General features: G+C 30.6%; 2 protein-coding genes across 4 annotated transcripts; one reads left to right on the forward strand and one right to left on the reverse strand.

Annotated features, from left to right (window-relative positions):
- Positions 1-532: 532 nt before the first annotated feature.
- Positions 533-3,719, reverse strand: LOC110636785 (outer envelope pore protein 16-3, chloroplastic/mitochondrial). Of its 2 annotated transcripts, none has more exons than XM_021786626.2 (3): positions 3,560-3,719; positions 2,330-2,679; positions 533-997 (listed from the first exon to the last, which is right to left on the reverse strand). In XM_021786626.2, the coding sequence occupies exons 2-3, from the start codon at positions 2,658-2,660 to the stop codon at positions 849-851; spliced, it is 480 nt and encodes a 159-aa protein (XP_021642318.1). In that variant the 5' UTR covers positions 2,661-2,679; positions 3,560-3,719; the 3' UTR covers positions 533-848. The 2 variants fall into 2 exon arrangements, with proteins under 2 accessions (XP_021642318.1, XP_021642319.1); XM_021786627.2 differs by having other exon boundaries at positions 2,330-2,672; positions 3,560-3,703.
- A 928-nt stretch (positions 3,720-4,647) lies between these two features.
- Positions 4,648-7,057, forward strand: LOC110636768 (F-box/LRR-repeat protein At4g14103). Of its 2 annotated transcripts, none has more exons than XM_021786600.2 (4): positions 4,648-4,803; positions 5,106-6,108; positions 6,193-6,366; positions 6,460-7,057. In XM_021786600.2, the coding sequence occupies exons 2-4, from the start codon at positions 5,131-5,133 to the stop codon at positions 6,745-6,747; spliced, it is 1,440 nt and encodes a 479-aa protein (XP_021642292.2). In that variant the 5' UTR covers positions 4,648-4,803; positions 5,106-5,130; the 3' UTR covers positions 6,748-7,057. The 2 variants fall into 2 exon arrangements, with proteins under 2 accessions (XP_021642292.2, XP_021642293.2); XM_021786601.2 differs by having other exon boundaries at positions 4,663-4,803; positions 5,027-6,108.
- The last annotated feature ends 3,193 nt before the right edge of the window (positions 7,058-10,250 follow it).

The raw sequence follows: 10,250 nt of genomic DNA on the forward strand, positions 1-10,250 counted from the left end.
ACATTAGTTGTGGATAGCCTATATATGTATTTTATATGAATTAGCATATCATGATTTTACCAAAGAGTATATCCTGTTACCTGGACATCTATGTTTACCTTTGAAAAAAAAGAGGCAGCTTAATTTTTCGTTTTTTCAATTTTAGTTTTTTTTTGCAGTAAATTTTAACCTCGGTAATAATTTTAGCCAATTCAATAAGAGAAAAATATTAAAAAATAATTATGCATGTGTAGCCTACAAAATTATTTCAATTTACTGTTTTGCTAATGCGATGTGTGAATTTATGTTAATTTCATTAAATTAAATTATGTAAAAAAATATATAATTTATATTTAAATTAAATATTTTTGGGTGGGATCAAAGAACACTAAAACAGAACATTAAAACCTTCAATTTGCATGTTCACCATTTTCATCCCTCCTCTGGGTTGATTGCTAGCATATGAATGCACAGAACAACAAAATTTAAAGAAACTGGTAAGCTCCAGGGCCATCAAATAATCTGAAAAACTTGCACTAGGGAAAGACAAATCTCCACATAATCCTTCTCTCACATTCAAAAGTACCAAAACAATTATTTTTCTTGGCCTCTGTTTCAATTTACTATATGAAAAACAACAGCCGTCTCATACTGAAAAATAAACATCTAAAAGATCTTTTGAAAAAAAAAATGACAAGTGTATTTATTTAGATTACCCATTCAGGCACTAAGAGTAACAAGAGAGCTGTAGATATGAGATTCAAGAATACGATTACATATCCAAAAACATACAGGCCATTCAAGAAACCATGAAAACTTCTTCCCATTAGTTTGCCAGCATCTTCCATTTTACCAACAGTGTCAAGAAATTAACTCTCAACAGTGGATCTTTTCTTGGTGGTGTAAGGGTAGTACTCCTTGCCAGTGTCAATTCTGGTGGTTTGACCTCCAGCGTCAATTGCTGCAGAAGTGACTGCCAATGCTGTACCAGCAGAAATAGCTGTTGAAATGCTCCTTCCTGCAAAATGAGCGGCACCCCAATCATTTCAAATTAAAGCCATAACAAATGAATACAGCATTGACTGAACTACCATATTCAACATGTAGTACAAATCCAAGAGTATACCAATCAAGTACTGGTTGCCTTTACACTTTATAAGCATAAAGGAAGTTCATAATTAGAATCTTCGAGTAGGACAAATACTTCACACAATATGTTGGTGCTGTTCACCTAAGAGCCTCTGCAGTTAAACTAAGGTGCTATAACGGAAACAATATTTAGATGCTAAAAAATTTATCCTTCCAGAGATACATCCTTGTACTAGCATTCCACTCTTCTATACCTATGGTCATCAGCAGAAAAATAAGCCTTTTGGATCCATATGGCTAGGCCAATTAAGAATGAGACAAAGGATTTAACATTACGCCATTTGAAGATTGAGGTATGGAAAAACAGCATTCAGAAAAGTTCTTAACATATAATTCAAGGAAAAAAGATGTGATTTATTGCACAATAATCTTCCTCCTTCCTCTCTTTCTCAACCAAAAGTGCAACTCACATCAAAACTTCAAATTCCTATTTATTTAACACTTTCCTGACATCCATTCTGCATCAAATTTCTAAGAAAAGGAGGAGAAAGTATTCTCAAAGATTCCATAGGTAGCTTTTATCTGAGTTGTGATAAATTAGGCAAAACAAATGTCCATAGACTTGGTAATACCATTATATCATTGCTTTCACATTTGGTAAAAGCACATTGTTTAAGTGTTTCATTATAAATTCCTACATATAAACATTACAGTTCATCTTTTGATTATCTGACTACAGCACAACACAGCAACTCTTAGATCCAGTATAGTCATTACGTTTACCATAACAAATTCACGTTCTAATATCAGCTATTAACAGGACTGAAACACACTACAGAGGGAAAGTTATCAATGCATCAATGCCCATTTTCTATTAATCAAACTTCAGTGGTAAGTTTTTCATCCACTAACTACACCATATCAGATGTTCACCTGAACCCTTTAGTTTATGTATGAAAATTGCTGATACACTGAAGGAAAAAAAAGTTAAAAAAAAAAAAACTAAACAACATTTCAGTTAAAATTATAGTAAAGCTCTCAACCACGCCAGCAAATTTCCAAGGGATAATCACATTTCACAATAAAAGCCATCCATCCAACAAATATATTTGAATAAAATACATCTAGATAAGATCAAATTTCCCTATGCACTATTTTCCATGTAGAAACATCAACTTACAATCTCAATTTAAAAAAAAAAAAAAGAAATAAAAATTGGTTAAAAAAAAAAAAAGAGCACCCACTTAACAGGAATCCTCACCTTTGAAGCCCAGAATGGAGGCACCAGCAACAAAGCCACCAACAGCTCCATTGACAAAATCTCTTTTCATCCTATAATGCTGCATCAACTGCTCAACGCCAATGTAAACTCCTCCAATTGCTGCAAAAGTTATGCCGTGGTTACCCATCATCTTGACGGTCCTTATTAGCCCTGGAAGTGCAATATGTTTCTCAACACGAGGCACATCATACCAAGTCGCAACCACAGTCCCCCAGATAGTTCCAGCAACTAAACCCATAGTTGCACCCTTGATTGTTTTCATTGTGGGAGTATCATCGTCTTCCAAATACCTTAGTTCTGATGGATCCATACTGCCTTCTAACTGGGTACTCCATAATCAAAAAATAATAAAAAGAAGAAGTTAGCACTTGCACATTAGTCCCTTCAAAATGAAAATGCTTTTGACAAGAAATATCCCAATTACAGAAAGCCAATAAATCAACCTTGTTTCGTTGCATTCATCCAATTCTTTCATTGAGAAAAATTGAAAGCCCAGTCTAAAATGGCAAGAATTAATGCATACAAATAACTAGAATGCAAATTACAATGTACTGGCATTATTTAAACATTTAGACATTTGCATTATATTTTAATGCATCAATTTAATCATTTATGAGATTAAGGCCCTGGAACACAAATTAAGGAGCTATTCTATCCAAAATAAATACATAAATAACATATGTTATCACTCTATCCACTGTAAAAGTAATTTCCCATTACCACGCATTACCAAGGAAAGAGAGGGAGGGAGATATCTTGCATTCAAAATCAATAGCTCAAAATGCTAAAAATAACAAACAGAAAGTTTCGTTTCAATATTAAGAGAGCGACTGAAACCACTTACAAAAAGGCTAACAGAAAAACCTAACAGGGCGAAAACACTTCAAAAGAAAAGAAAACGCACACGATTATGCAACGCCTAATAGAAGCAAACGCCCAAAATCCATATGAAAACATCTTCAACAAATCAAACACTGCTTCTCCAATAATCAAAATCATAACAGTCACTATCTCACAGTCTCTCGCGACAAACACGCAGATCACATCGCGAATACTTAATATTCAGCAAGCAATTAATATTGGGTTTCGATGTAAACCCTAGATAAACAACATATACGCACACAAAATCCCAGAAAACGGAGACTAGGAACATAATTGATTAAGCTAATGAGCAATCGGGAGAGAGAGACACAATCAAATCAACGTTACCTTTTGAATTTGAGCAAGTTCGAAGCAGGCAGAGACCTATACACTCCGACTCGGAACTGAATTTTGGTTGTTTCATCCACTCGTTCCAAACTCCAATTCAGCACCAGCTGAATATTTTGTACTGACTATATTGCCCTCACCCTCTTCCCATATTTACTTTAACAAATTAACATTTAATCTATTTATTTTGATAATTCTAACTTCTTAGTCTTCAAACTTTAAAAAATTACATAAATTTGTTTTTATATTTTTATTTTATCTACTCTAATGTCTTTATTCAGTTTAAATTATATTTTCTGTCAATTAATCTATTGGAGAAATTATCGGTATAAGGGACTAAACATTTTAAGACTTAGAAAATAAAAAAATTATATAATTATATTTTTAAATTATAGATATTGAATGATTAAAAAAAGTAAAAAGTAAATAAAATAAAAAATAGAGAGATTAATAATATATTTTTAAAATAAAAATTTCTAATAGTTAATTTTATTAAAATAAAAAAATTAAATATAATTTTTCTTTTAATTTACATAAATTTTAAAGAATAAATTATTAGTTAATTCATTCATTTTATTATTAAACTTTTTCCTTTTATTTTAAAAAATAAATTAAAACTTTTATTAATAACCTTGTAAGTTCTCATTAACACTTAACTTTACGTGTTATGAGAGAGAAAATTCCTTAAATTTACCTATTAAATATATAATTTTATATATTTATATTTTTTTTATTTATAATAAATTTAATCTAATCAATAATTTCTCATAAATCTCTTATATAAATGATAAAAAATATAATATTTATCTTTAAAAATTTTTGATACACTCGATTCAAACACATCAAAATTTCCTATTATGCACTCTTTTAGAAAATTCCTGTGCTGATTTTTTTTTTACCTTTTTTTTATTAATTTTAGCTGAGATTTTTTTTAATTTTTAATCAATTAAAAATTTTTAAATAAAATTTTATTAATTTTTACGGATCCTATTACCTTATATGTATATGACTGTTATTTAATAGTTACATAATTAAAATCAAATTTAATTAAATTAAAATGAAAATAAAGCAAAAAAAATCGTCTCCAGCTTCCAAAAGGTCTCTAGTGGAAATTAAATACATGATAGGCTATTAAGGCATGAAATCTTTCTCGGTGTTGAGGTCCATCAATGGTGAAGGATTGAGGGTTCTTATTAGGGATTTGATCGGTAGGTAAACCAGAGATTTTCGAAACCTTAAGCCAAGTAAGCCATGGAGCCTTCCACTCTTGTTATTACACACTTTTCTTGTCCAGTTTATGTGCATTTGTTGTGGTAATTTATATTTGCTAAGGTTTTAGTTTAGGGTTTATTTTTCAGAAGATGTCTTGCTTGCAGAGTACATTCATTGTCCATTATTGAACTGAATGTTTCTTCTAACATAATTCAGAATCATGGGCTTTCTCTGCTTTTCTTTTTCCATTCACAGGAGCTTCTGACTTGGGCCTAGTTTGTGAAACAATGTGTATTTGTCTGCATTGTCGTCCCTAATTTTGTAATTGTTACAGGTGATTTAGTTCAGTGGGAAATATTATGGAGTCTCAAGAGAGAGATAGAGACAGAATCGGCAATCTTCCTGATCTGGTTGTCCATCACATCCTTTCCTTCCTCAACATGCGAGAACTTGCAAAATTGTCCCTTACTTCGAAAAACCTGAGAGAATTCTGCATATCAATTCCATTCTTGACTTTTGATGGTATGGTTTGGAAAAAGAGCTTGACTGATAGAATGGTGTTCATCAATTTTGTGGACAGATTTTTTGCTCTCCGTAAAGGAATGGAGACCCAACACGTTTCTATTCGCTGGCCTCTTACCACTGCCACTTCTTTTGAAAAATTTCGTGTTTTTACATGGCTTTATAATGCAATAGGATGTAAGGTTCAATGGCTTGAGCTTGAATTCATCCTCAAAGGTGTAGAGGTTTTCTCGTTGCCAATTTCTGTCTATCACTGCAAGTCTTTGAAGAAATTCGAAATAGACTTGCACAGAAGCATTCTTGAATTTCCCTCTTCAGGTGGCTTCTACAATCTCAAATCCTTATCTTTGAGAAATGTAAGAATTAATAATGATAGTTTTGGAGAGTGGATTTCATCTTTCTGCAAGCACCTTGAGGAATTATTGCTTGATCACATTGATGGGGTAAAGAATATTATGATCAATAGCTCCACCCTTGAACGTTTGACCATAGATAATCCTTCCTCTAGTAAACTGAGCAATATAATCATATCGGCAGAAAAGCTTACTTCGTTTCTCTTGTTTTGGAGAGGTCGTTCTTCTAATCCCAAGTTATTGAAAATCTTTGCCCCAAATCTTATTCGTCTGATTTGGGAGAGTTATCTTGTGGATTCATACTGCTTGGGGAAGTTGAACCATTTACAAGTTACTGGAATCAATGTCAAGCAAGATCCTTCCTTGGATAGGCACGAGTTTTCTACCAATAAGAACTTGTCAAGTCTACTTGATAGCATATGTACAACTACCAATCTATATATAGATTATGAATGCAATGAGGTAAACAGTAGACTCTGACATGTGTTTGCTAACTCTTCTGTTGTTACTTGTGCTAATTAACATATTTTATTTTTAATGTTGTAGATTATGTTTAAGCAGGGTTGTCTACCATCACTCTTCTGTAATTTGAGTTCCCTCAGTATATATACCAACAATTTAGATGATTGTTTGGTGCCTGCTATAGCTTCGTTGCTCAAAGGAACACCTAATCTGAAGACTCTTACAATAAAATACCATGACTACTTCCTTGCTAAAAGAGTATGCTTACATCTCTCTCATATATATATGTATTACATTATTAAATTTTGTATATCTTCTTGGTCTAATTATATTTCTTTGTCTTTTTTCTAGTTAACAAAAATGGAATCGAAATCATATGGATTTACCCTGGGATATTGGGAGTCTCAAAACCTAGCTTTTGTTCATAAATTGGAGAAAGCGGCAATAGAGCTTTTTCACAAAGGGGATAATGAGTTGGAGCTCATAAAGTACTTGCTCAAGCATGCTACATCTTTAAAGAAGATGGCCATCCTTTATTCATCTCCCTTACCATCTGGGATCAATAGAGAGGTAGATGATTACGAGAAGGCTCCTACTGCTGAAATAGTTTTCTTTGCAGTGCCTCAGGAAAATTCATAAGAAAGATTTCCATTGCAATATAGAAAATTAACTATAAGAAGCAAAAGTTGCTGTATCATTAAGGAATTTTATTTTATTTTATTTTATTTTATTATTTTTTTTTTTTGCATGACAGCAGAGGAAAAAGAGAGTTCCTTAAGCTGTGCTGCTTTCAATTTTTTTTTTTTTTTTTTAAATTTGGCCTCATGTCACAAATAGATTCTAGTTTTCTTCCAATTGACAGAGAAGAAGCATACCATGCTTTTATATTAATGGTATGGAGGTATAGGAGCATTGGTAATTCAATAAAACAGAACTTGAAATTCCCATACTAGTGTAGCATTCATAGGCTTGAGATGATGAACAAACCTTCTTTTCACCGCATTAAAGAATTAGAGAGGTTAAAGAGTGAAGGTACATGAAAATATGGCATTAAACCATAGCTAAAACGGTTGCAAAAATCAAGCCAACATGTAATGCAATATTATGATTGCAGCCATTCCTCATTTAATGCTTTCATTAATGTTAACATCATTAATGCTATCTCACATTGCAGAGTACAGTTTGCTTCTTTTCTTTACTGGCAGAGAAGGAAAGTTCATTTTCTTTTTTCTGTTCCCCAATTGTTGCTTTGAGGTCTGGCTCGGCTCTGTTTTGGAAATTGGAACAATCAAGGGGAAAAAAAAGAAAGGATGTCCCGCGTAAATGAAAGAAACTGTCCTCAAATTTAGGGCAAGTTTATGGGTGAGCATTCAGTTCAAATTAAATCGAATTAAATATTTTAGAAATCAAATCGAATTGAAATGGATGAAAAATCAAATCGAATCGAATCGCTTTATTTCAGTTCAGTTTGGTTCAAATCGATCGGATTTGATTTTTAATTATTTTTTAATTTAGACTTAATTTTCAAGTTATTTGATATAATTTAAACCTAATAATCATTAATCAATAAAATTAAATAATTTATATATATATATATATATATATATATATATATATATAATTACATATAATTCATAAATTCTCCATAAAAATAAATCAATTCAAAAATTAATAAAACTATTTAGTTCAATTCTGTTTAATTGATTTTTTCTCTTTAAAATCGAACTGAATCAAAATAATCAAAATTTTTAAAATATAAAATTAAATCAAATTAAATTATTTTAAAAATCAAACTGAATTACTAAATTAAAATAATTCAATTTAATTTATTCAATTTAAACTAAATAATACTCAAATTTTGGCTTGTGTGCTTTGTCTGTAAAGCAAACGTTAACTCAAGCATTTAATAAGCATTATTAGATATCTTTACTTTCTTTTTTAATATGTCTCAAATTAAAGCCATTTCCCTTTCCGAAATAATAGTTTATTTAATAATTTATTAATATATTTTTATTTAATATGTATTTAAAAAATAAAATCTATTAATTTTAAAAATAATTTAATCAAATAAATAACTTAATTTTAAATGCAACAATATAAATGAAAGGTATATTAAAAAAAGATAAATAAAATTTATTACTTTAATTACTATTTCTTAATCCAGTTAAAAAGTAAATAAATTTATCTTAATACGACGGAAGAGTACATGGAAGTTAAAAACAAGGGTAGCATAGCAAAAAGTAAAAAGCAAAAGAAGAAAAATCCTATATATATTCGGATGAAAAGCAATACACAAACATTTAATAAAGGTATACCGTTTATATTTTTTTTACTATCGTCTCTAATTAAGATTTGAAATTCAAACTTCATAATTTTTAAAACAACTTGAATATCAGTGAATTAAAACTTTATTATAAAAAAAATAGTGCTCTTGTGCTCAAGTTTCATGAATTGTTATATATATATATATATATATATATATATATATATATATATAAATTCGATTTATTATAAATTTAAAAATAATTTATATAGCATAATTTAATATATAAAATAAATAAAATTTTATATTTATATATTAAATATATGAAAGTCAAATAACATTTTTTTCATATGCATAACTATATCAATTAGCTTTTACCTCAACAGAAAATTGTTATAGTCATTGATGATACCTACCAGATGGACCGCTCTCTCATGGAACAATTGACTCTAACTAAGATTTGAGATCCAAAACTAAGATTTAATATCCAAACTTGATAATTTTGAAAACAACTTTAATATTAAAACTCATTAATAATGTCACGATTCAAATTCTGGGCCGGATCGACACTAGAACTTGAGTTAGCATAAGACCTCCAAAGCCGTAGCAAACCTAATTATTCCTAACCTAACCATAAAGCCTATAAACATAGTTTAATTTCAAGAAAACAAATGAACAGAGTTCGACTATATATTAAACTATCTAATGAGGAGTATTAACTTACCTAACCTGTAAATACAAAAATACACAATCTGGAGAGCTTAGCTCACCCTCACAATTCTCATTCTGATAAATAATCCAATGGGAGCTCAGCTCCCCCATCAAAGGAAATACTCATCTCATACATCCAACCACAACCATATAATAAGTTTACAACACCCAAATGATTAGATTATTATAATCTCAGAAAAGGTTGATACACTACTGATACATGCGAAGTTCAAGAATATAAATCAAGAAAATGAAAAACAATTAAGTTGTTGCTGGTAAACTTGCGACAGGTTATTCACAAAAAGACCACCTGTCACCTGAGAAAAAATAGTTGAATAATGGTGACCTTTTAACTCATAGAGTAAGATATTGATTTTAAATACAATTTTTATAACTATCTAGAACTAATACATTGCTTAGATATGAAATGCAGCATAGTCACATAGTATCAAACAATTCAAGCAAAATTCGCATAAAAGATAATTTAGAGCACATACATACCCGTGTGTCACATCAGCATATATACATATAGGAGCTAATCCCCTATACAACTCTCTTAATTCCAATACCTGCCAGCGAAGTCAACTCAAGTCGGACTTTCTCTTAATAATCCAAGTGCGGGAGTCAGCGAGATCAACTCAAAGCCATACTCACCCCGAGTTATCCACATATAAGGATCGAGTCCTAGCGAGTCAAGTTTCGGCCGTAACTATCCATCCTACCCATATCCATATCCACACTACACGCACGCCAACACACGCACACAGCTCTAAATTACCCTAAGGTGACATTTACAATAATTTCATGAAATAAATATAAAATACAAGGTGTGTCTAGTAATTAACTATATACATATATTTATAAGTGAATGCATGAGCATGCCTTGAATATATAATAATATTGAAATTATAAATAAAATCAATATCTATTCACAATACACCAGATATCACTGCGGCAGCTGGGAGGAAGAAGAAGGCTGATTCTGATCACCTAAATAATTATATTAATGAATTCATTAGTATTGACATAAAACAAGAATTCAAAGAATTAAAGACATTCTAGTTTATGCTAGAAATTCAACAGAGTTTTTTCTGTACCTAGAACCTACCTAACCTGTAAAGCAACTCAAACACACTTTTAAAATCAAAGGCCTCAAACCCACATCTCA

The sequence above is a fragment of the Hevea brasiliensis genome, chromosome 5 (assembly GCF_030052815.1).
Source record: "Hevea brasiliensis isolate MT/VB/25A 57/8 chromosome 5, ASM3005281v1, whole genome shotgun sequence".
Lineage (NCBI taxonomy): Eukaryota > Viridiplantae > Streptophyta > Magnoliopsida > Malpighiales > Euphorbiaceae > Hevea > Hevea brasiliensis.

Excerpts from the sequence above, each read along its gene's own strand:
- LOC110636768 (XM_021786600.2), top strand. The coding sequence starts at position 5,131 with ATGGAGTCTCAAGAGAGAGATAGAGACAGAATCGGCAATCTTCCTGAT. Across the intron at positions 6,109-6,192 it reads TAGATTATGAATGCAATGAG|ATTATGTTTAAGCAGGGTTG; the intron begins GTAAACAGTAGA and ends TTAATGTTGTAG. Across the intron at positions 6,367-6,459 it reads ACTACTTCCTTGCTAAAAGA|TTAACAAAAATGGAATCGAA; the intron begins GTATGCTTACAT and ends TCTTTTTTCTAG.
- LOC110636785 (XM_021786626.2), bottom strand. The coding sequence starts at position 2,660 with ATGGATCCATCAGAACTAAGGTATTTGGAAGACGATGATACTCCCACA. Across the intron at positions 998-2,329 it reads CTCCATTCTGGGCTTCAAAG|GAAGGAGCATTTCAACAGCT; the intron begins GTGAGGATTCCT and ends CTCATTTTGCAG.